The 25,798-nt window shown below is 60.8% G+C and overlaps 1 protein-coding gene across 9 annotated transcripts in view; it reads right to left on the bottom strand.

The window, feature by feature from the left end:
• Positions 1-25,798, bottom strand: part of GSE1 (Gse1 coiled-coil protein) — a 404,616-nt gene that overhangs the window by 50,108 nt on the left and 328,710 nt on the right. The window contains exon 1 of one of the 9 annotated variants that reach the window (XM_044761018.2): positions 5,828-5,847. The exons of 6 other annotated variants lie outside the window; for them this stretch is intronic. Coding sequence is in view for 2 of the 3 variants with exons in the window: in XM_014838878.3 (XP_014694364.2) it covers positions 3,902-3,908 (7 nt within the window). In the remaining variant the exon portion in view is untranslated. Of the gene's footprint in view, positions 1-3,901; positions 4,095-5,827; positions 5,848-25,798 lie in introns of those variants that run through there. 2 more of the 9 variants (XM_014838878.3, XM_014838999.3) reach the window with 2 other exon arrangements.

Below are 25,798 nucleotides of genomic sequence, written 5' to 3'. Positions count from 1 at the left end.
CCTAGAGATGCGGGCTTAACTGGCCACAGGTCCAGCCGGGGCCCGGGGCTTTTACAGTTCCGCGGGTGATTCTGAAGTGAGCACCCTGGTCTGAACCTTCCTCACTTAAGTCCCCCCCCCCACAAAGCTCCCAAGTCCTACTGGGACCCCACAAAGCCTCACATTCAGGCAGGTCCCCCTTTTCTTATAGATGCTTGCAAACGTCCAGTTCCTTTCCCTTACCTACAGCCTCTTCCCTCCGGGCCTGGCCCCCATCCCACCCTCGGGGGAGGCTTTTCTCACTTCCCCTTACCAGGCAGTTGCTTCCCTCTGAACTTGGGAACATGCTCAGAGCACCAGGAAGGGAGGGGCGGAGGGGCAGAGGGGCTGGCCCCAGGGACCCCGGGGGGGGGGGGGGGGGTTTGCAGCCGACTGGAGAGCTGGAGGCGGAGGGGCAGGTGAGCCAGGCCAGGCCCAGGCACCACGTGTGCATGCCCGCGGGTCCGTCCTGCTGGAGCCGAGGCGTGAACAGAGAGGCTGGTGGGGGCAGACGCTGCAGAGGCGAGATTAAAAGGCCCCCGGTGCGTGTTTTGGCAGGCGTGCAGGGGCCGCTCGGCCGCGCTCCCGTGTTATCTGTCTGCACACCTCCCGGGTTCACAGGAGGCGCTCGATAAATTCGCATTGACAGGAACACTCGAAAACGTCACCTGCCGCCTGTGGCCTCGGCAGGGGAGAAAGGCTGGCGTGGGCAAGTGAAGCCAGCGGCTCGGTGGCCCACACCGAGCTCTGTGCGAGCGGAGAAACTGAAGCCAGCCGAGCAGCCAGGCTGAAATGTCACCAGAAACTCGGATCCCTGACGCTTAAAAAAAAAACCTGCTCTCTGGCACACCAGGGAAGGGGGCAGGCGGCCTCCCACAGCCTGGGGTCTGGAGACCGCCATGTCGCTGTAACAGCAGCAATTAACGTGCTGCCACCCCAGCCCAGCCCGGCCCGGCGTGGACTTGGAGTAACCCAGGCTGGGAATTTCTGGCCTCCGCGTGGAGCCAGGAAAAACCGGCCTTGCTGGCTGACTCCACAAGCCCCGGCGAGTTCCCCGGGCCGAGGAGAGACAGCAGCCAGCTCCTGCTTGCCGGCACCCACCGCTGGTGGGGCTCGAGCCCGGAGGCCCCTCCTGCTTCAGAGCAGGGGAGGGTGGACACCACCTGCCAGAAGGGCAATCAGGGCCTCAGTGGGCCAGGGAGGCCTGAGGCCAACAGGTGCAGGACCCAGGGCGGCCACAGCGTGGCGCTGGGTAGACCTTGCTCTGGTCTCTGGCCAGAGATGCCGAGGCCAGGGGCCCTGGCTTCTGCTCTGAAACCACAAGGCTCTGGGATCTGCAGCCCTCGCACTTCCCCCAGAGACAAGGAAGTTCCTGGCAGCCAGAGAACTGCCCAAGGGGACAGTTTTGCAAAGGCCGTCAGAGCTTCCAGAGGCGTTCGCTTCTTGCTGTGAGCTCTGGTGCCGGCCCCCAGGCCCCCTGGACCTCACAGTTTGCTCACACGTCAGGGGACCTCTCAGGCCCAGCCTGCACATCAGAATCACCCAGGGAAACTCAGAACGCGCCAGGCAGGAGCCAGGAACCCAGAGGCTCTGGCTTCACTGGGTTTGGGGCAGCCTGGCCACCAACAGTTTTACAAAACCAAGCTGGGGGATCTAGAAACCCTTTTCAACTGACAAGCCAGAATTCTGAAAGCTGTCCCCAACAGGTCAGGGCCTGCGCTGTAGAGGACAGCCAATGGCCTTGTTCCGAGCCTGGCCCCACAGATATGAGGGCCTGGAAAGCAGGCCGGGCCTCCCCACCTCCCTTCTCAGGGCAGGGCTGACCCCGGGTCATGCCCTGGCTGCTCACCAGCTCCAGAGTCACACCGCCCCCAAGGTTCACAGAAAGAAGAACTCCCAGGGTCAAACCCCGCTGGCTCCAGCTGCCCCCCTCCCCTCCTGGCTGGGGACTCCTGCTTCCAGACAAAGTGACAAAAGCCAACCCCCACTGGCCATGCGGGCCCCCACACCCCTTTCACCCAGAGGTCAGGACTGCGCAAATATGGGGCCGTGGTGAACTAGCAGGGCAGCTGCTCCTGCAGAGCCAGGCCTGCTAGGCGCTTCCCAGACCACCTGGGCGGGGCGGCGCCCCTGCACAGCAGGCAGCTGGGATGACACACGGGCTGCCAGTCAGAGCCTGTGTCCTGGGCCCCCCTCACCTGCGGCTAGGCCCGGCTGAGTCAGGCACAGCCCGTGCCTCAGGTTCCGCCATCCATGCGGGTGGAGACAGCCCATAAACACAGGGTGAGCAACACTTAACCTGTCCCCAACTTGAGTAACACCGAGGGAGGCCCAGAGGCAGGCTGTTCACCTGGGGTCCCCCTTCCACTCCTTGGGGGCAGAGGAGGCACAGAATCCTATGGGAGAAGACCCAGCCGGCCAACCAGGCGACACATTTCAAAGCACCCCCCCAAGACCTTCAGCCCCTCTTCCCGCCTCCTGGAAATCGGCTTAAGCTGGAGACTCCCACCCAGAGTACGCTGGGCCTTTTGTTCCAGCTCCTTTCACAAAAGGAGCCCTTTTTTCCATTGGTGGTCTCGCTTTTTGTTTCCAAACTCCAACCTGTGTGGGCCCCAGATAAGGCACGGCAGGGGTTAACAAGGGTTTAATGTCTTTCAGACGCACTTCACAGACAAAGGCTAGTTTACAAAACAAGAGCCAAATGGACTCAACTCCGGCTGGTAGTCACCACCCAGCTGGGGGCCCCGGCAGGTGCTTCCCCGCCAGGCACTCAGCCCTGAAAACTTAAAGCCGGCGCTCCAGCCAGGGGCCCCCGGCCCCATCACATGGGGGCGTCGCGGCATCCCTTCTCTCCACCCGAGGAAGCCCATTCTCCCCACGAGCCGCGCCTCGATCCTCCGCCGCACACTCCTGAGTGGTCCCCTCGTCCCCCACCCGGAGCTCCGGAGGAGAAACGCCAAGGGGGTGTGGGAGGCGAGCCCAACGCCCGCTCCGCCTCCACGGAGGGAATTTAATTAGCCTGCTGGAGAGGCGGGCGGGCGGCCGAGGAGGTGTCTCTGGTGCTGCAATATAATTGAATCGGCTCCACTCGGTCGGGCCACTCGCCGCCCATCAGCGCGGCCGCGCGCCCGGGAGGGCTGGGGGCGGGGAGGCGCATCCAAGCGGAGCAGGAAGGGCCAGGGAGGGAAAAAGGGCAGCGCGAGTGGGGGGCAGCGGATGCAATCACCCTCCCACCTTCGAAGCCGGGGCAGCCATCTTCAGCAGGGGGAGGGGCAGGGGAAGGGCTCCAGCCACGGCGGCCGGAGGGAGGGAGGAGAGAAGCGGCGGAGCCCGGGGCGCGCCCTTGGGAAGCAGGCCGCGGGGGTCGGAGACCCCGGAGGGAGCAGTCCCGCCCTCCCAGCGGTCTCCCCCGCTCGCAGGAGAGGGGGAGGGAACCGAGACAAAAACCCAAGCCTCTCGCGGCCCGGGCAGGCGAGCGCCCCCCCCTAGCCGCCGCCAGCACCTGCCGCGGGGGTGCGCGGCCGCCCCCCTCGCTCCCTCCCCCGCCGCCGCCGCAAAGTTTTCACTCCGGCTCCGGACCGCTCCCCGAGAGCCCCCCGCGCGCACCCCACTCGCCCGCGCGCACTTATGCGCCCCTCACCGAAAGCAGCCACGAAGCCCCGCCCGGAGCCAGGCCCATCGGGCTACGACCCGCGGCGGGCGGGGAGCCTTTGGTCGCCTGCCCGCCCGCCCGGCTCTTATCGCCGCTCACACTCTGGGGGAAGTTGCCCGAGAGCCGTTGGCGGCCGCCCCCGCGGAACCCGCGAACTTGGAGGAGGAGAGGCGGGCGCCCGTGGAGGGGAGCGCGGAGACCCCCCCCCCCCGCCCGGCGCGACGCGCTCACCTTTCATGCCAGGGCCCCGCAGCTCCGCCTCGGCTGACACATGCTGGAACCACCGTCGCCCAGTGTTTGTCTAAACTGCTTATCTCACCCGGGGCTGCTCGGCGGCGGCGGCTCGGGCCGCTGGGGAGGTGGAGCTTCCGGGGCCCCGGCCAAGAAACACCTGCTGCTGTCGCCGCCGCCGAGGACACACCCAAGCGCAACGCCGCCCACTCCCGGGCCACTGGCTCGCTCCCGGCTCCCTGACCTCAGCCAGCGGGAGGTGTCGGGTTTCAGCCGCAAACACGCGCGCGCGCGCGCACCGACGGGCGCCCGGGTACACCCGCGCGGGCACACGCCCCTCAGCTAGGCCAGCCAGGTGAGCCGAGGACACCAGCAGGTAGGGGCAGTGCCACCCTCAGACTCCCGGGAGCCCCTGGCTCGACTGCTTAGGGGTCCCCGATACATTGGTGTCCAAAACCGGCCGCTTGATTCCAAAAGTAGGGAGCAGTCGCTTCCAAAATGCCCGCCACGCGAGCAGAGCCCTGGCACGTCTCGCGATCACTTCCCGGGCGCCTAGAACAGCGTCTGGCACAGAGCAGGCCCAATACTGAGCGAACCGACAAACTCACGTGTTCCGGAGGACAACTTTCTTGGAGCTGGTGTGCGTGTTACGGAGGGGGCGACGCAAAATAGGCTGTGTGCGTCTACCCGCCCCCCAAGATGCGTGACCTTATTGCCCCCACTTGAAAGGGTTGAATGTTAACTCGGGCCTCTGAGCCTTCCTCCCAAAATTCTAGGAACTGCCCCCCCCTCCCGTTTTAAGTAACTTTGGGGAAGGCCACAATGCGGGGGGTGGGGGCCGGGGTAGTTCTTTAAAGATCCCACGTCCCAGCGGCTGGAGAGCCCGCGGAGGCGCCGCTCCGCCAGGGGGATCATTAAGTAGCTGGGGTTGCGGTCAGAGGCGAGGCCGCCCGACTCCAGAAACTGGCACGACCCACTGGGCCTCTGGCCCCAGCGCCGCGCCTCCCCATTCCTGGCACCCCCCCCACCCTACCTCACCCAGGCACTTGACAGACTGGAATGACTCAGGGAGCGTCCTGAAATTCCTGGGCACCCACAAGCGGCACGGCGAAAGGCTGAGGGCCCCAGCCTCCCCTCCACCCCGGACTCCGCCCCGCCCCCACCGGCGGCGGGCGCGGAGGAGCCTCGAGCCCACCCCCCGCGCCGCCCGCCGCTCCAGGAAGTGCCGGGTTAATGGGTCAAGCCTCACCCGACGCCCCAGGCCCTGGCGCATTCCGGCGCCCCGGGCTCTGACCCCGCGCGCGTCCAAAGCTCCGAGCGTTGCTCCGATGCCCCTGGGGTCTCTCCCTGTACATCCTTTCTGGAAAACCCTCTAATCTACAGCTTTCACACTTAAGAGCCCAGAGGCAAACTAGTACCCCTCCCCCCACCCCGAGACGGCCGCCCCAGCGCCTAGTTGTGGGTTTCAACTTTCGGCCCCCGGTGCCAGCCCGCACTTCTGCCAGCCCCAAACCTGCCCCGGGACATGCCCGCCCCGCGCTTGGCAGGCGCGCACGCTGCCGTCCCTGCGGGCCCAGCCTCCCCCGCCTTCCTCCCTCCCTCTCCACGCCAGCCCGGATTGCGATGGGAGGGAGCGCTGGGCGCCTGCCACCCCCCATCCATCTGTTCCCGATGACGCTGGCGGGCCTGGAGCATTCGGGGCCCGCGCCAGCGGGGAGCAGAACCCGCCTGTGCGCCCGCTGGGGGGCGAGGGCCAGGGACCAGACGGTCGCCCCCAAGCCACCCACTCCCCTGGTCCACCTTCGACCGAGCGCACGCTAGGGCACGCGGGTCAGCCCCCCGCCTTGCACAAGGCTCCTGGCCGACCACAAACGAAAAGGGAAGCGGACCGGCGAGGCTGGGCCGGGGGCCGTTACTGGCTCCTACCTGCGGGCGCCGGCCAGTCCTGGCACCGCGCGGGAGGGGCGCTTCCCCTGGCCCCCCGCCCCGCTGCGGCCGCGCTTCCCTCCCGCGGGCCTCGGCCTTCGCCCGAAGCTTTAACTTGCACCACACGGCGTCTCCACAGCGCGGCCTCGGGGAATTTATACCCGGCAACGGCCAGCAGATTCACCGGGCCTGGCGGCCAGAGCGCGGGGGAGGGGGTCTGAATCCCTGCCGGGAGTTACGGGCGGGGCAAGGGGGGAGGAGTTAGGAGAGAATAGGAGAGAATTCAACAACTGGCCTAAGGCCTTAAAAACAAAATTAAAACCTCGGGGGCAGGGGCGGGGGGGGGGGGCGGGGGGAGGTGTTTTCCAACCCTTTCCCACCTGGATTGCAGGCTGCGGGGGGGGGAGGGAAGGAACATGCAAACGAACCTCTCGCACCTGGCCGGGAGTCTCCTCCCTGCCTTGTCCCCCAGGTCCGGACACCCAGGCCCAGCCTCCAAATTCCTCTCACCGGGACACAAGCTCCTGCATTTTTCCCTTAAGCCCTGCGGAGGCCCTAGGGGGCAGGGCGGCCACGTTCCTCCACCCCTTTGAGGAGGACCATGAGGGCCAAACATAAAAATGTGTGGGGTGGCCACTGCGGGTTCTCATTTGGCTCACTTTTAGAGTTGGCAGATGTCTCCCCTTGTAGACATCTGGTTCCTCTGGATTGCAAGACGGGTGGTCGGATCCCGTTTCACAGATGAGGAAGTTGAGGCGCAGTTGCTCAAGGTCACGTGCGCACTGGAGCAAGGGGAGTTGTGCTTGGAGCTGCTCCCACCTGGGTCTCCCCTTCCCGGCGCAGGCGGCCTGAGGCCGACGGGGGAGCTGCAGGAAACCCCAGCGGCCGCCGGGGGGCAGCAGCGAGCTGGCTGTGTGCGCCCCGGCCAGAAAATGCTGGCTGGCCACCAGGCGGGCTGGCCCTGGGGAGATGGATGACACTCGCTGTCAGTGCGCCCGGCCTGAGGAAATTAGTAATCCGGGAGCACGGCCTCCGAGTTTAAGGGTGGGAATTGCTCTCCTGCAGCCCGCGCTCCTCGCTAACGAGGTTTGTAGCCTGACTCCTAATTTCCCGCCACTCGGGGCTCAGGCTGGCTGCCCTCCATTTCCCTCCAGGCACGTTCCTCCTCCTCTCTCCTCCGGAGCCAACCGAGAGCCCTTCCTGGGCAAAGCACTCCTCCTCCTGGGACCTTCTCTTCCTCATTCTCATTTGCCTGGAAACCGGGCAGAGAAAGAAGCTTGGGGTAAAAGAGAAAGATGCCAGGGCTGTGTGGGGACACCTCCTGGAGCGGGGACACCTGCCCTGATGACACTGCCACCGGGGTCCTGCTTCCTTTGGGCCCGGGGCAACAGGATGCTGGTGGGCACTCCAGACCCCTGCCAATCTGAACTGTGCCTCCTGGGGCAGGAAGCAGGGGTCCAGCCCCACCTCCATGAGCCTAGAACCTGTGACACCTGCAGAACGTGTGACACCTGCATGGCTGAAAGCATGAGAAAGGTTTCCATGAAAGATAAGACCCAGAGCCCCTTAAACCCACCCCTTGAGGTCGGGCACTGAGAAAGGGTTTAGGTGGAAAGGCCCAGAAGGGATCTGCCAGTAAGAAAGCAGTGCCTCTAACCAAGACGGTGGGCATTTAGTCACTCAACAAACACACCAAGCACTGGCTCTGCTGGCACTACCCTTCCCAGATACAGAACTGAAAATGCCTGGCTGGTTCTCAGTAACCAGCTCAAAAAGACCAGGCGACAGTCACGGGCGGGAGGTGCTGACAGGAGAAACACTTCAAGGCAGCAAAGAACTGGCAAGACAGGAGGACAGGATGGCAACTTAACCCGTCAACACCACCAGCCGGGCACCCACCTGGGCCAGGTGAGGTTCCCAGGAGTGTAAGCACTGCCTTCGACTGTCCCCCACCGAGTCCCGGCACAGGTGCCAGCCCCTGGTCTATGACGGCCCTGGAAACCAGGAAGGGGATCCTGCCGTCCTGCTCTTTGTCAGTCGGCGTCCTTTTGGGATCAGCAGGACGCACAGCAGTGTAACAGTGTCTCCACCCTACCCAGTTGTTCCTTGCACATAAAGGCTGCAGGTCACCGTCGTCTTTGCATCACCCCCGCATCTCATTCAACAACCGGGTGGGCAAATAAGCATCAGGGACCAGGACTTCACTGTGAGTGGGAAGGGACGATCACTTATGCCATTTACCAAACATCTAGCATGTGCCAAGGCCGCTCACCTCGTGTCAACTAATCCTTGGGCCCCTGCAAGGCAGGCTGTGTGACCTCCATTACAGAGCCCAGCGAGCAGACCCGAGAAGGTTAATTAACTTGCGTAGGGCACACAAATTCCATCCACGCCTGATCCAGACCCCAGTTGTCCACCTACACCTGGCAGCATTTCTCTGGAACTAACTACCTGCTGCAGAAACACCTGCGAGGAGAGGGGGGCTGCAGGCCTCAAAGTCTACTGTCCTCCTCCCCAGGGGGTTGGGGAGACCCATCACTCAGAGCCTGGCACCCTGGGATTTGCACAGCCCCTCCCGCCCTGCGGCCAAGCCCCCACCACTTATACTCCGTGCCCTCTTTCTCCATCCAGCCAGCTATCACTGAGCCAGAAATCCTCTCCATTCTTCAAAGCCGGCCTTAAATCTTATCTCTTCCAAGAAGGCTTTTCCCATCCTGGCCGCTGGAATCCATCTCTCCGGGCACTGCGTCCCACTCAGATAGCCGTGGCACGGGGCAGCAGGTCTTAGATGACAGGGGAGGGAGTGTGTGTAAATTACGGATTCCCAGGACGCCCTCCTGAGCTACCTTCCCAGGGAAGGGCCAGGAAGGAGCATCCTTAACAGGCTGGGGGTGGGGAACAGTGGTCTGGGCCTCACTGTGATGGAGGGAGCAGGGCTCCCCTCCCCCTGGCAAGACAGTGGGTGCCTGGAGGGGAAAAGGGACTCTTGTCTGGTAGATGTGACCCAGCCCTGGCCACCAGGCAAGCTCTGTGCTTGCAGATCTAACGCCGATCTCCTGAACAGATAAATGGAGGGAAACAACCAGCACAGGGGGTCAAGGAGAAGGAGCCCCCTCCTCTCCCTGCGGCCCTCCTTAAAGACGGGCCAGATTCTCCAAGGGTGCTGGGGGCAGTCCAGGCCTGGCCCTGGGAGCCCGCCCCCCACGCCGCAGCGCCATCGCAGCCGGCCCTCCAGTAGCCAAGGTCACCTCCGGGGGAGCAGGAAGGGGGAGGGCCCAGCGACTCCCGCGGCCGCGGGTCCAGGAGTTCGCCTCTTCACCCCGGGCTGGCCCGACACTTCCTGCCCTCTGCGCGCCGGCTCCCAAGCTGCACCCAGCGCACAGCTGCGCTCCTTCACAATCAGCGAACAGCTGTTTTGCATAGATTTTCAATTCTAATTGCCTCGCTTTGTGAGCGCCGCCGAGCCCCGGTGAATGGGGAAGCCGCCGCGCAGCTAGAAAGCAGGCGCGGAGGGGGGACGCTCGAGAGGGACTAAAAGGAAGCCAGTGTGTTCGGGGCTGGCCGCTTTTATTTTTTTTAAATAAGAAAAGAATACCCCTGCCACTGACCGCCCCCGCCCCAGCTCCTGCCTCTCCTGCTGGAGCCCGGACTCTGAAAGGTGTCCCCCAACCTTGGGGGAGGGGCGCGCACCCCTCCCCCCCTGACCGGGCTCCCCCGCCCCTCCCCAGACACAGTCCCCTGGGGAGCAGCTTCCAGCCCCGGAACCGCCGCAGGAGCCTGCGCTCCCCTCCCCCTGCTCCCCTCGCCCCTCCCGCTCCCCTCCCCCCCAGCCCCCGGGCTCTCCAGTACCCAGATATGGGAAGCTAATTGGACAATAAAGTTGAGCAGCGAGGAAACGCGCTCTCTGGAGACAGCTGGCATCTATAAAAGAGAAATATTTGCATTTTAAACCTTTAAACTTTATACGCCAGGGCCAGGCCAAGGCAGGGGGAGGGGGGTGGAGGGGGGGATGCTCAGACCCTCAAAGGGGGCAGCGACTCCTGGGGGAGGCTGCACGGGCTGCTGGGGGTCCACAGAGGCCCTGGGGCTGGTAGTTCTGGACTTTTCTGCACCAGTGACTCCCCTGCCCCTCCCCCGCATGCCCCTGCTGCTACCTGCAGGGTACAAGTCCGCCAACGCTGGCCTGGGTGGCCTTGCCACGGATCAAGCAGAAACCCTCCCGGCTGCCCACCCACTCGGGAGCCAGGCAATGGTGTGAGTCCCGAGGCATTTCCAGGCTGAGCTGTGGGGGGCCAGGGTCCTGCACCTTCATGGTGGCCTGGCTGAGCCGCTGCCCATCCCCCAGCCACCTGGCCAGAGCCTCAGGCTGCTCTCCACAACCTGTCCTTCCTCCTGGCTCCTGGCAGAGAGGGAGGGAAGTCATGGGGGGAAGTGGCCCCCAGGCTGCAGCTTGCAGCAAGAAGAGTTTGCAAGGAGCCCATCCCTAGTGGCCCAGCGGCCCCGTCCCCTCCTCCCGGCACCCCTTCAGACCCCCTCCGTATTCAGAGCCCTCTGGGGTGGCGCCATGCCACTGCCTGGACGAGGGGCTCCCAGGGCACGTCCCCCCTCCCCACTGCTGCCTGGGCTGGGGGGGCCGGGTTTTCATCTCCTTGCATGCCTCGTTCCCATTTTTCATTTTTTGAGAGAAACCTGGCCAAATTTTCCTACTGTCAACGTTTGTGGTGTGAAGCCCGGAGAGAACGTGTTCCTGAGTGGTCTTATTTTAGCAGGCTTTTACGAAATCGCAGGGCGCTCAGCATCCTCAGCGCCGAATCCCGTCTACCTGGCAGGCCTGCACGGATGGGATGTGCGGGCACAGACTCCCAGGCTCTGCTTCCAGGGCAGGAGCAGAAACTTCCAGAGTGGGGGGGGGCGGGGCAGAGAATGGTGGCCAAAACAGACGGGCACACACGCAGTTTTTGACAATGACAAACAGAAACGGCACCAGGAATATCCCATCCTTTTATGGTAGTGTCAGAGTGGACCATTCCATCTTGACAACTTCTGCTCCCATCAGGAAATGACTTCCACGCCCAGAAGTCCTGGCTTGGCGTTCAAGGCCCCAGTCAACCGGTAAACTGTCTTTCAGCTTCCTGTCCCTTTTCTCCCCACAGCGCCACCCTCTCGAGCACTTTATTTGCACACCCTCCGTGAGCTTTTCTCCATCTCTTCCTAAACACAGCTTCCTGGGCACTTTGGTGGGAACCTCATTCTGTGAGCATCCAGAAAGCAAATTTAAAAGCGTGGCTCCGGAGAGCACACTAGCATTTGGGAGGGACGTGAGCGTGGCGGGCAGAGGGTCCGTGGACCGATGCTTGCGTGACCACCGCCTGGCTGTGCACCAATTTTGCCAGCTGTTGATGGGCAAGCAGCACGACCCCTCCCCCCGTTTTAGTGAGGACCATACAAGACAATGAACTAGAAAGGGCCTCACAGGGCGCCTGGAGCACAGCCAGAGCTCACCAGGATGCCTTACATTTGGTGTGAGGAGGAAATGGATGGACAGGCAAGGGCGGATAAAAAGTTTTATGAGGAGACGCTGTGCAGCGTCATTGCAGTGGGGCAGGGCGGCGGTGGGGAGAGCACGTCAGCCCCGGGGCGTGGGCCACGAGGAGGCAGCGCAGACGGGCCTGTGCACCCTCATGCATCCTGGCAGGAGGGGCCCTCCCTTGCCCCACACAGTTAGAGCTGGGAATCACGCACACTCCAGGAAACATGCCAGTGCCCACCTAAGCCCAGCCCTGTGCTGGCTGCAGGGTCAGTCCTAGTTGCTGGTCACCTGCAGGGTGTAGCCGGACGGAGAGGGGGACAGCCAGAGAGAAGGATGGGACCCCACAGGCCACCAAAGTTTCTTGGTTTTGTCATTTTTTTCAATATTGACGGCACCCAGTCAGGACCTGCTTCTCAGAGATGCGTCTTAAAAATCATCTAATCAACCCAGCGTCCCCACAGATGAGCAGATGAACAAACGTGATCTGTCCATACAGGGGAATATTAGTCAACCGCAAAAAGGAAAGGAGTCCTGATAGCTATTCCAACAGGGAGGAACACGGGGAGACCAGAAAACACATGTCTCCACAAACCCCTGGACACGAATGTTCTCGCAGCATTATTCCTAAGAGCCAGAAAGTGGAAACAACCTCAGTGTCCCCCAGCTGATGATGGATAAAAAAGTGTGGTCCATCTGCAAATGGAGTATTATCCAGCCATGAAAAGGAACGAAGGACTGATCATGCTACTGCGCGGATGACCCTGGCAAACAGCATGCCCAGTAAAAGAAGCCGCACACAGGAGACCGCAGTGTGAGTCCATCCAGAGAAAAGTCCAGGACAGGTAAAGCCATACAGGCAGGGAGAAGAGCAGTGGTTGCCAGGACCTGGCAGGAGGGAAGTGACTGCTAATGGGAACGGGGTTTCCTTTTGGGGTGAAAATAATGTTTTGGACCAGGATAGAGGTGGTGGGGGCACAACTTGGTGACTGTGTTAATGTGCTTTAAAACGGTGAATTTTGTTATGGGAATTCCACCTCAATTTAAGAAAAGAATCTGGTCTGAGGGCCCCCTTGCTTGACCTGGGGAGGCAAGGCGGGGCCTGCAGTTCCCGGGGAACCCCGAGGCAGATGGCCCTGAGGACCAGCGTCTCCGGAAAGCTCCCTTCTGCCACATCTGCGGCTCTCAGGCATCTGGAGAGAAACTGGTCACACTGAGGTGTATCTTGCTTCCTGGGCCTGTTGCCATGCTCAGCCTCCACCCTGTCTCTCTCTCTCACACACACACACTCAGTGCTGCCTCTACAGACCTGACCTCTGAGCAGCCCAGGCTGGGGCTCACAGTGTCCCCCTCCATCGGAGCTCCCACCCCCGAGGCCCCGAGCCTTCCTCCACCCTCTACAGCCGTGCCCTGAGAGCGCTGAGCAGCTGGAGGTCGTGACACCGAGAGGCACACACCTGTCCCCGGGCAGGGCTGCAGCCGCTCCTGCCACCTGGCCGCTGGGCTGGAAAGCGGCCAGCTGTGACCTGGGTGCGCCTGGGGGACAGGGACAGAGCACAGGGAAGCTAGGCCTGCCGGAGGTCACCAGGGGACCTCCCCCCCAATCCTGGACCCCAGACCAGAAGCCAGCGTGGCCCCTTGCGGGGAAAGGCACGAGCACCCCCGTAACCCCATGCCACATCCCCTGCAGCCAGCACACGTCCACCCTCTGAGCCTGGGCACCTCGTGGACGCAGAAATCTGGGTGGTTCCCTCAGCAGCTTCTCGGGACAACCCTCCTTTGTAAAGATTAACCAGCTGCCGTCGTGCTGGCTGAGGGGTTTTCCTCTCTTCCTGGTCTGTTGGTCAGCTCAGAGGACCGCGCACCTGGACCTCCACCCAGGCTGCCACCCAGAAGGGTTCCAGGCCCAGGATGGTACCATCTCTCACCTGCTCTCCTCCTGGTCACCCCAAGGATGGGACAGAGCTGGGTGGGACCAGCCACGGGACCCTGCTAAAGCAACAGACCAGGAGATGTTCTAGAACCCTGGACTGGCCAGGCCTGCAAGGTCTCCCTTAACACCCACACCAACTTTCAGGGGTCCTCAGAAACTTATTCCAGAGTCCCCATCCCCCAATTTTCTTTGCATGTTTAAAAGGCTTCAAGTTCTTTACGAATCGAATATCCCTGAAATCCGTGACTTTGCACACGCATTTGCATGGTGTCCCTGCCCCGTCTCCTCCTGCCTTCACCCTACCTCCTCGGCGCCAGGTGTGGCTAACCGGCACCGTGGTTTCCTGGCATAACATCTGTTGAGTGCCTACTGTGAGCCTGGCATTCTGCTTCCAGGGGAGGGAGACTGAGCGGGGGTTTGAACCCAGGAGCCCTCGTTCCAGGACTGTACCCACCTCTCCTCTTCGCCTGCATCTCCCCTCCCTCCCCGGCCCCCGTCCCATCCTCTCCGGATGTCAGCGCTGCTGAGAAATTTCTGGATTAATTAGCTACTGCCTGTCATTAAAGTCCCAGACTGTCACTTGGACAATCAAATCCCAGTTGCCTTTATTGCTCACTGACTGGACAAGCGACACACACAGACAAGCAACATCTGATGTGAGCAGAGGACCGGCGTCACCGGGCCCTGGCCACCACCACCACCAGGCCAGCGGGCCCTGGGACCAGAGGTCAGCGCCGGGGCCTGGTCTCCGGCGGGCTCACGGGGCTGCGAGGAGCCGCTCGCTCCCTCTCTTGTTGTATTTATGTCTTTATAATTTGGTCTCACAAAAGGAAATCATCCAGGAGAAAGCATCCCATTAAAGCGTCATTTTCCCCGTTGGCAGTTCCTGGTGTCGAGGCTTTGGCCAGCTGCCTCAGATCCTCCGGGTGTCTGCGGACCCAGGCGAAAGTCGGCGCGGAGGCGCCCCGGCACCGGGCATCACTCCCTCAGTTTCCACCTGTTTGCCCCTCCTGCCTGGCTCTTCCAGCCTCGGGCTGGGAAGCTCCCATCCTCCCAGCCAGCCTCCCACCAGTGGCCGCTCTGCGCGCCCAGCCTCCAACCCACTCGCTTCCACCCTGGGCTGGCCTGGTCCCACTGTGACCCTGCCCCTCAAGGTCCCCAGTGCCCTCCACGTCACCCCATCTCTTCATTCTGCTCGGCTCCACAGCGCGTCTGGCAGGCACCAATGGCTGTGCCACCTCCTCCTGCGGTCCTCCGGGGCTGCTCATCCCCCACCGCTCCGCCCTCGCCTCCTGTCCTGTTTTAGGTCTCCACTTTCGCCCCTCAGACCTCAGGCTCCCATCTCTCCGGTCAGGACTTGCAAATCCATGCGCCAGCCACCCCACATGTCCAACCACCCCACACAGGCTGATCCAGAAGTGTCTCGTAGTCTCTTTAGATGCACAGGGCCCCACCACGCTCCCTGGTCCTGCCTGTCCTCCCATGCGGCCTCTCGACAGGTTCATTTTGATGAAGAGCGTCTCTCCCTGTTGCCCAGGCTGCGCCCCCTGCCGGCTGCCTCCCCAGCCCTGCCCAAATCCCCCTGTTTGCTGTCTACCGCCTCCCTCAGGCCCTGGCTTCCGTTCCACCTCCTCCAGGTAGCCTTCCGGGATGCGGCTCTAACCCCCTCTGGTGGAAGCTGACCTTCCTCTCCTAGGGGGTGACCGGCGCTGACTTTGTGCCCTGCGCTCACCAGGGGCCGAGCCATTCATTGGTGGAGAGGAAACAAGTCTTACTCGTTTCTGGACCTTCACGAGCCCCTACATAAATGTTTGCTGGAGTGATATAATGAAATGAAGGAGCCCCCAGGAGGACGCAAATCCCTCATGAGCAACAAGGGCTCCCCACATCCCTCCCACCCCCAAAATAAACCCAGCCGAAAACGGGACGCGGGAAGCTCCCGGAGTCCATGCAGAGCCGTCTCTCTCTAGAGAGCTGACGCCTTCCCAGAGTGGATGAGGATGGGTTTTTTCCCACCAGCCCTTGCACGGGGTCCTACATCCTGGAGGCCACGCCGGTCCCTCCCCCTAAGAACGGCAAGAATATTCTGCAAAGAGTCACCAGGAAACAAGGGCTGGTTTTCTGTTTTGTTTTAAATGTTCCCCGATGATCTTAAAAGAAACCCACAGACAGGCAGACCTCTGGGGCCTTCCAGTACAAACTCGGCCGTCCCCACTCAACACCAACCTCTCGCCCAGAGTTCAAACGGTCCCTCTCCCAGGAATGACAGTGACAGTGGAGAAAGCTCGGCCGGCCTTCACCGTCAATGCGGGATGACAGCTCCCAGCCCCTCCCCTTGGCCCACATATAGGACCCGTGGCGGCTCCCTCCCCTCCCCGCACCGCTCGCACCGCTCCCCGTATAGACCTGCCTGCCTAGCAATTTGAGCCCAGGGTTAGCACAGCCCAGCTCAGGAGTTCTATTCCTGGCTCAGCCAGCAAATTGCTTTGTGACCTTGGGAAAGTCCCCAGGCCGCCTGACCCCACATGTGAGCGCTGCCGTTAATAACCCGAGGTGGCACGGCCACGGCAGGCCCGGCTGGAAGCCGTGCTGTCTGGAGGTGACCCCGTGTCTCTCCGGCTGGCTGTGCAGAGCTGGGGGAGGAAAGGCTTACATGACACCTGGAGGCCGTCCTGGGGCACAAGGAGAGAGGGGGGCACACGGTCACGGCTGCGGATGCTCCCGCGGGGGGACCTTGCCTGTCACGGCGGACAGGACCGTCGCCCTCCTGCTTTACAAAGAGGAGACTCGGAGCCCTGCCCATGGGCTGGGGTGACACCTCACCTGTCTCACAGGTGACACAGTTCAGAGCTGGCTGGGCTTTCAGGAGGAAGGGAGAGGAGGAGGAAGAGGGATGGAGGGAGGAGCGCTGCGCTGTGTCCCCCCCAGCTCCTCCAGCTGCCTCCGCCTGCTTCTGGCAGTTCTTCAGACGGAGAGCCGGCCAGAGAGGTGAAATGCAAGAGCTTGTTGTCACAGTTGGCCAGGGCCGATGGTGACAGGAGGCCAGTTCTCAAGACGCACCCACTGCTCTTCTTATGGACCCACCATCCCCAAACTTCACCTCCCCAGGAAGCGCCTGGACAGAACACGGGATTCCCAGGGCTCCCCCACCACGCCCACCACCCGCATTCTAATCTGGGGGGACGAGGAGGGGGGAGCCCAGGAATCCACGTTTTCAACAGGTAACCCCCACCCCCACTCCGAGGGGGCGCCCCGGGGCTCACCCTTTGAGAAGCACCCCATTACCCCAGCTGGCTCTGTCAGCTGGCTTGTGGCATGATCCTCTTTTAAAAATTAATTTTAATTTATTTCTTCCCCGCCTCTCTCCCTGAAAAGGATTCCCAGCAGCATTACCAACCTCTGATATGAAGATGTGTTTATTATTTTTACGGTTTCTCCAGGAAGCTCCCCGTAACTCGAAGGGGAATTATATTCAGAGAGAATTGGGTCCCCAGCGTAAGTCAACATTATTCATTTAACAACTTCTATCGGCGCGCGGAGATGTGAGCGGGGCCTCACCCAGGGACTCTCCTGTGGTTACTGGAAGGTTTAATTCACAACATCCAAGAAAAATAATTAGGGGGGAGTAGGAGGAAGGAGGCTGCAGGGAGGGGCCCAGAGGCTTCCATGGCCCGGTTACCCCCGTCAGCGCCATGGGTCTCCAGGCTGGGACCGGCCCGGCCACCCCTCCCCGGCGCTCAGCCACTGCGGGGAGCAGCCCCAGCCCAGAGCATCCCACTTGGGGGACCTCCCAGTAGCTCCTGGAAGGCAGAGTCCCCCCGCCCCTGCCAGGAATCTCCGAGGTAGCTGAGGGCGCGGGGGTCCGGCGAGGGGGATGAGGTGGCCCCGCTCGGCTATTTGGCGCCTGGCGCTGTCTTAAGCAGTTGTGAAGCACACTGCAGTTCCTGACAGATCAAAGAGGGGTCTCTGACGTGCATCATGTGGAGGTGGGACACAGAGCACAGAAAGCCAGACCTCGCTGGGGGGGTGCGGGTGCTCCCGTGACAACCGATGCCCGCTGATGGGGTGACACCGCTCCCCATGGAACGGCCTCACGCTCAGGGCAGTCAATTAGATGGACGGAGGACGAGAGGCAGGGCGGGGGCAGCCCACCCAAGCCGCCCCACGGTGGTGGGAGCGACCAGCCCAGGCCTGGGGTTGACAGACCCAAGCACAGCACACAAGGACCCAGAATCCACTGCACAGAACCTTCTGGGCCGTGGGGTCCAGCCTCCCCTCTGGGAGATGAGACAGCAAAGAAACGGGACACATGCCCGGGAGGAGAGAGACAGAGAATGAAAAGCATCTTTCCTGGCAGACTGTTTTTTGTAGACGAGATAAACTTTCTCCCTGAAGCCGTCAGAGTCCAGTTCTGAGGAAGTGCATCTTGGTGTGCCAGCCATTTTTAGGTTTTACGTTTTTGACAAGTACAGTGTCTCTAAGCCTGGGCCACACGACAGATCTATTCTGGCCCGTGTCTCACTTTTCTCTCCACCATTCCAAAAGACAGCAGCACACTGTCTCTTCCAAATGTCCCCAAATCTGATCACTCTGGACCAGAGAGGTTAAGTGATTAAATCCAAGTCACACAGCCCCACAGACAAGATGAAAATTCCAATCTGATTCCCAGCTCAGTCCTCCCTCCCTATTGGGAGAATGGAGAAAAGATCTAACCCGAGACCAGCAATGGCTGAGGATGGCCCATCTTTTCATTATTTAGGACTCTGCATGAGTAAAACACTTTGAAAAGTGCTGTCCAGTTAGAACTGTCTCGGATGCCTGAAATGTTCTCTCTCTGAGCTGTCCCACACAGTCGTCGTCAGTCACGTGTGGCCACTGAGCACCTGAAATGTGGTCAGTGAGACCAAGGAACTGAATTTTTAATTTTATTCAATTTAAAATTTAAAAATTAAATCTAAATAGCCACATGTGGCCAGTGGCTACTATACCGGACAGCACAGACTTAGAATATAAAAAGGACCACATTTTGTGAGCCAAAGGTTGAGCTATTGGGTCTGAGAGGTACTTGTGGGCTCATGGAGAAAACTAGGCAGACTATGTGAAACGGGGGCTTCCAGAAGAATCCAGAGCTCATGGCTACAGCAGGCTCAGACCCCCGGTTGCGGTCTCCTGGAAAGCTGCAGTCTGGAAGGTTACAGGAGTCTAAGGACGCTCCTCGCGGGGAATTGTTTTGAGGCCTCCTTTCCCAAGTTAGGGACGGGGTCTGCAGCTGAGGTTCCCTCAGGGGACCCTTTAGGGGGACAGTCAAGATGGAGGCAGAAAAACAAATGCACCCTTCCTGGGAGCTGTGGCACAGCCATGGAGGAGGGGGCCAAGTGTCTGCCAGAGAAAAGATCCGCCTTTAGACCAAGTATAGGGATCAAGGATGGATGGATGGATGGGTGGATGGATAGAAAGAAGGAAGGAAGGAAAGAGGATAATGGATGGACAGATGGACAAGTGGATGGATGGGTAGATGGGTGGAAGGATGGGTGGATGGGCGGATGGATGGGTGGGTGGATGGGTGGATAGATAGACGGGTGGATGGGTGGAGGGAGGGATGGATGGATGGTAGATGGATGGATGGGGGATGGATGGGGGATGGAGGGGGGGATGGGTGGGTGGGTGGGTGGATGGGAGAAAGGATGGATGTATGGATGGGTGGATGGGTGGAGGGATGGATGGAGGGGTAGATGGATGGATGGGGGGATGGATGGGGGGATGGGTGGGTGGATGGATGAGTGGGTGGGTGGGTGGATGGGAGGAGCGATGGATGGATGGGTGGGTGGATGGGTGGGTGAATGAGTGGGTGGATGGGTGGAGGGACGGATGGATGGGTAGATGGATGCATTAGGGGATGGATGAGTGGAAGGTAGATGGAAGGAAGGAAGAAAAATGGATGATGGATGGGCAGATGGAAAGAAGGAAAAAAGGAGGATGATGGATGGATGGGTAGATGGATGGGTGGAAGGATGGGTGGGTGGAGGGTGGGTGGATGAGTGGGTGGATGGGTGGAGGGATGGATGGATGGGTAGATGGATGGATTGGGGGATGGATGGGTGGGTAGATGGATGGGTGGGTAGATGGATGGGTGGGGGGATGGATGGGTGGATGGGTAGATGGAAGGAAGGAAAAAAAATGGATGATGGGTGGGTAGATGGAAAGAAGGAAAAAAGGAGGATAATGGATGGATGGGTAGATGGATGGGTGGATGGACAGACGGAAGGAAAGAAGTAAGATGATGATGGATTGACGGACGGATGGATGAGGGATGATAAACAGATAGAAGGAAGGAAGGTAGGTAATGGAAGGGTGGATGGATGGAAAACACAGAAAATATCTGACATTCCGAAGTCCCAGCCACATGGACCGTGTCCAGAGTTTTCCCAACAGGCATCAGTGGGTTTTCAGGAAGGAAGATACAAGTGTTTTCTAGTCAATAAGACCTTGACGCCAGTGAGCCAGCAATCTGCCCCGAGGGGTTCTGGCGAGAAGGGCACACCCCTCCCTCCCCAGCCCTTCTCAGTCGAGGTCTCTGAAAGGCCCTGAGCTCTCAGGCTGTCTTGTGTCAGGCTGAAAAGGAAAAGGGAAAGGACAGTTCCTGGGTTTCTGCAGATGCAAACCCTAGAAGACCAGATAAACAAGGCCGACAGAGGCAGTTTGTGAGGCCCTCCAGGGAGAGCGCTGTCTGCGGAGGGGCCCGTGAGCCGGTGATGGGGCTTCGGTGGCTGTCTGTCCCTGTCCAGGTCTGGGCGGGCCCCCTGCCTTTCCTCTCGGCACCACCAGGGTTCCTTTCCAAGGCCCCTCCCTCCCTGGGCTCTCCCCACCGCCCTGGGCGCCTCTTCCATTAGCGCACTCAGCGCAGCCTCGTGGGCTTCCATTAACGCTCTGGAGGGCAGCGGGCGGCGCCGTTCCCATAATTAGCGGTCATCGTTGGCAGTCAGGTACGCAAGGACCACAGGCACCGGGCATCTATGTAGCGGAGGCATCACTGGACAGACTTCATCCACATCATGTCCCGCGATGCTTCCAATGAGGCCTCGAGGCCAAGACCATTACGAGCCCTCTTTTACAGATGAAGTAACAGGCTCTGAGAGGTCAGGCCACTTGCTCAAGTCACACAGCGAGGACTGACTCCTTGGGATGAATTCTAGAACTTAACACTCATAAGGGAGGTAGATGCTTATCCTGAGTTGGCTAAGTGAATGAACGAATGCCTGGATGAGCGAGTGAGTGAGGACCGTGTGAAGCAGCTCCCGGTGGCCTAGGGGACTGAGGCTCAGTGGCAGAGAAGCGTGAAAGGCAGAGACGGCCCCTGCAAAGGCTCCAGCCAGGCGACCTGGCCCGCACGGGCTCCCCAATTCCCCTAGAGACTCCTGGGCACACAGATGGGGCCTGGAACAGGGAAAATAAAGGCGCCTGCAGCAAAGAGCAGATGGAGAAGCTGACCGCGGTGGGCAGGGAGGTCTGAGGGTTCTAACCTCTGCCCACCTGCCCCCCAGCCCCCCGGGAGCAGGCCCAGGGCCTCCACAGCCCGCCTCCCGCCCTGGCTGTCAGGGCCACCCGACAAACCATAGGCAGGCCAGGCCTCCAGCAGCCCCTGCTGGTCCTTTCCTCCCCCCCGGCCCCTCTCCTCCCTCCCTTTTCTGCAAAGAAGTCAAATTTGCCAGTCTGATGCATTAACCAAGCCGGGTAATGAACGGCGAATGTGTGGTGCGCCCGCTCAGAGAGAGAGAAACACGCAGGCCAGGCGCGGACCCCAGCAACCGGGCAATTTTCCAGGCTCTGCTTCCGAGCCCCTCCATTCAACCCCCCTCCGCCTGGCCCCCTCCTCTGGCTCCCCCGCCCCCCCACGAGAGAGAAGCAGCATGCTCTGTCATCAGAACCGCATTGTTCTGGCCAGAAGAAAAAACGGGTCCAGCAGATGGCAGGTGTAACAAAAGCAGCTTGCTGTGGCCAAACCAATTATTTATCTAATTATGATTTACCACTTAACCACATGATCTTTCTGCAGAGTTGTGGGCAATTAAAACCAGGGTGACTATGTGGATTATGCAAATGGGCTGGAGCCCAGCGAATAAAATCAGAGATGAGACATTCACACAGGCAGGAGCTGGCACAGGGCGGCCCCGGGGGGAAGCGGAGGGGCCTGGGGGGAGTGGGGGCTGGGGCCGGGCTGGGGGGGTCAGGAAGGATGGGGAGCAGGCAGAGAGAGAGAATGGAGGGGAAGGGGGGGCGGAGGGAGGGGATCTGGCTGTGGGAATGCACCTCCCCCCCTCAGGCCTCCAGGCTGCCCCTGAGTGACGACATCAGGCCCCTGGGAGAGGGGAAATGAAGGCAGCTGGCCTGGCAGGGGCTGCAGAGAACCAGGCAGTGCCGGGCCCTGGGGACAGGTGCCCCCAGGGTGACTTGGAGGCCAGGCTGGATGGGACAAGCTGTGGCTCAAGTACCAAGGCCATGGGCAGCCACACTCCGGGGCTGTGAGTGGTGGCTGCAGCCCCTATTCAAGGCTCTCTAATTCTGGCCACTTTCCCAAGGTCCTCGGCCGCACCAGCCCAGGTCCCAGCTACTGGCTGGCAGTTACCTCACTCGCTCTGCATCACCGCCTCTGAGGCACGGCAGCAGGAGCCCCGGGGAACAAAGGAGGAAACTGAGGCTGGGTGAGGTTAAGTCACATGCCCAGGGAGCCTGGCTGCGAGGCTGCAGGGCCCGAGGTGGCCAGCCAGGTCGCCTCCAGAGCAGTTTCCTCGCTGGAGGGGGCAGGCCAGGGCGTTTCCGGCCGTCCCTGAGCCCGTCGCTCCAGTGGGCTCCTCAGAGGGTGGACGTCAGCAGAGCTGCCTGGTGAGGACAAGTCTATTCAGGTAGGTGACAGTGACCCATGAGGACCCACTAGACCAAGACTCGGGACACGCAGGATGGGTCCCAGCTCCATGGCTGACCGAGCAGCTGTGTGACCCCAGCCAGGTCACTTGTGGTTTCTGGGCTCAGTTTCCAAACAAAGGGACTAGAGGTGATGACGACTCCGTTTCCTTAAGCTCTGAAAGTGAGCGTGACACTTGCTAATATCCAAATGCAATCCAGGTCTCCCCAAGACGGCGGAGCAGAGGAAGGATGGACCTAGAGGGAGCGAGGCGGCCGGTGGAGGCGCCCAGGAACCACCACTCAGACCTGGTTTCCTCTATCACTAATAAAAGTGAAAACGTACAGAGCACAACGCCAGACCCGGCACCAAATACTTGGGGTGCCTTACCCCAATTTAGCCTCATAACAAACCCTGGGAGGTCGTGCTGTTGTTATCCCCATTGACGGAGGCACAGAGAGGTTAAGGAACTTGCCCAAGGTTACACCGCTGGCAAATGGCAGAGCTGGGATTGTCATGCATTCATTCACGTATTCATTCAAAAGCTATCTGAGCAGCCCCTGAAAGGCCAAGCCCCGGGCTGGATGAGAGGAGACATGAGATGAGATGAGAAGTTAAACCTAAAAACCAACGTAAGCGAAGGTCTCCCATCCTCAAGGAGCCGTGTTCTGGCGGAGTGACATTCTTGCCTCTGCTGTGTTTTAAGCAGAGGCGGCGGCTGTTGGTCAGAAATGCTCCTCCCATCCCACCCCTGCAAGTGTCAGGCAGGGCCTCCTGCAGACACATGTACTTCCCTGAGCAAGACCACGTGGAAAACCCGCTCCTAACCTGGGTGTTCCTCCCACTAGATCTGCACTGTCCGGGGGCGGGGGGCCGCTGGCCACAGGTGCTACTCAAATTGAAACTGAAACTAATTACAATTAAATAAAATGAAACGTCCAGTTCCCCTGTCATACTAGTCACATTTCAAGTCCTCAACAGCCACACACGGGCAGTGGCTACCAGTTTGAGCTCACAGATCGAGACTATTCCATCATCATAAGATGTTCCACTGGCCACTGGAAGGTGAGCTTTGGGAGGGCAGGATTTTTTTTTTTTTTTTTTTTTGCTGAGGAAGATTGGCCCTGAGCTAACATCTGTTGCCGATCTTCCTCTTTTTTTTCTCCCCAAAGCTCCAGTACATAGTTGTATATCCTAGTTGTAGGTCCTTCTAGTTCCTCTATGTGAGACACTGCCACGGCATGGCTTGATGAGCTGTCTCTAGGTCCACGCCCAGGATCTGAGCCTGAGAACCCGAGGCTGCTGAAGTAGAGTACACAAACTTAACCACTCGGCCACGGGGTCGGCCCCAAGGGCAGAATTTTTTCTGTTTTGTTCACAGATGAGTCCCCAGCACCTAGAGCTGCGCCAGCCTGCTCTCCTGTAGAAGGAATGGACGGAGGGAAGGCCTCCCCTAAGGACAGAAGTGCTGATGTGGAAGAGGAGCAGACGGCGTCCTGGGGAGCTGTGAATGCGGACCATGCGGCCGGCCAACCGCCGGGGGTGCAGCATCGCGCTCACGCCTGTGAGGCCAGCCCGGGGCCACCTTGGCACCCAGGCCCAGGGCACGCAGCTCCCCCTGGCCCAGTCGGGGGGCCCTCCTTGCCGTGCTGCCCAGGCGACCTTCCCCAGGACGGCCCCAGCGCCCAGACTCAGCCAGGCCGTGAGGAGCAGAGGGATGGCTCTCCTTACGAAGGAGCCGATTCCGACCAAGACGCAGCCCCTGGGAGCCAGGGGAGAAGGCAGGGGCGGGTGCCCAGTGGTCCCAGGCCCCTGGGCTCACCATCTAACCTGGCCCTCTCGCCTCCTGCCTCCTGAGTCAGGGCCCTCAGTTCCAGTGTGTGTGAGGGGCAGGGGGCGAGCAAGAGCCGGGAAAACTCGGGCTAAACAATTAAACTCCGGGATGTCCCCAGGAGCCGTGGAATAGAGCCGGCGGGCCCAGGAGGGGACCCTGCACTTTGGGCTCAGGTGCCCTCCTGTGGATCTGATGGAAGCAAGGGGCCTTCTGCCCCAAGACCGTCAGGACAACCCCAATTGTGCCACCAATGTCAGCGGGCATGTGACCCTAATGTGTCTTCACACAGTGGGGAGAACGAGGCAGAAGGGTCAGGTGGCCCCCTCCTCCCGCCGGGTCTCAGGGGGTCCCAGCTCTGGCCTCAAACACCAGGGTGAAGAGTCCATCCCAGAGGCCTGCCTGAAGCCCCCCACTGTCCCCAGAAGAGCAAGCAGCCACACGCCATCCCTGGTCCAGAGCTCAGGCCCCTCCTGTCCCGGATGAAGGCCACCGAGGTCCCCTCACTGCCGAGCCGCCCAGTGCGCGCAGTAGCATCCCATCCGTCCCCCGCAGACCTTCAGGGACATGAGCGTCCCCATTTCACACGCTGGAAAACAGAGGTTCCAAGTGGGAAAGTGAGCTGCTGCAGCCACGGGGCCGCAGAGCCAGGCCGGACCCCAAGGGCCGACTTCTCTCCTCTAAGGAACAGCCAGACCCAGGGTCAACCTCCGCGCTCCCCACAGCCCGCACACGCTTGTCTCACACACACTGTCGCACACCCACCCACACCTATTCACTCGCACACACTGAATGCTCTTACACACATGCATTCACACAAACACTCACGCAGCCTCATTCACACTCACACAGGCTTCATGAAGGTCATTCGTCTGGAGAATTCGTAAACAAATAGCAGGGACCCCACCCCCAGCGAAAACCAAACACGCCAGGTCCCGGCCACGGGGCCTCCAGGGTTCTTCCAGGAATGCCCACCGTCAGACACTAATTCAGCCTCATAAGCGGGTCTGCAGCTCAGGGGGGCGGCCGTGGGCCCAGCCACCCCTGCCGCTGAGAATCAGGCCCTACCTGACCTGGAAGCACCCCAGCGGCACAGGACAGGGTCCCGTGCCCTCACGGCAAGGGGGGTGGGGCAGGGGGAGGGAGGGGGTGGCCGAGCAAACCAGGAGTCTGGGCCGGGGAGGCGAGTGGGGGACAACTGTGCCCCTTCCCGTGTCGCCCACCAGCCCTCTGCAGACTCTCCGAGCCCGGGCTGGCGGGGGAGGGTGCATGGAGCGGCTGGCGCTCACCTCCCCCTGCCTGGCCCTGGCCCTGGCCCTCTGGCCTCCCCTGGGCCCCACCTGACAAAGGCCGGCCTTCCTCCAGGACGGCGCCCCGTATTAATAACACTGCCTGCCTGAGTTGATAGGAGATTTATGCAGCCTGCAAAGTCGGGAAATACAGAAGTATTCCTGATAATACTTCTTGTCCCAGCAAAGGTCACGGGCAGGGCCCATCAATCCCTAGAAATAAAGAAGGTCCTGGTTTTGCTTGTTCTTCAGCGAAGGAGGAGAAGAGCCTTTTAATCGCCTCATTTGGAGAGCTGGCTGGGGTTGTATGTCATCCGAATTACAGATTCAGCATTAATTGACCAGATGTGGGGGGCTCCCTCAGGGCCCCGGAGGACCATAAAGCCGTTCCCACACTGGTAATTAGCAGCCAGAGCGGCCCAGGCTGGGCCACCGGCCCCCCAAGGCATGCAGCGGGAAGGGGGGAGCGCCAGGATGCTGAGGGGGGGGCGG

Source organism: Equus asinus, chromosome 28, assembly GCF_041296235.1.
Source record: "Equus asinus isolate D_3611 breed Donkey chromosome 28, EquAss-T2T_v2, whole genome shotgun sequence".
NCBI lineage: Eukaryota > Metazoa > Chordata > Mammalia > Perissodactyla > Equidae > Equus > Equus asinus.
This window is presented reverse-complemented; position numbering and strand designations above follow the sequence as displayed.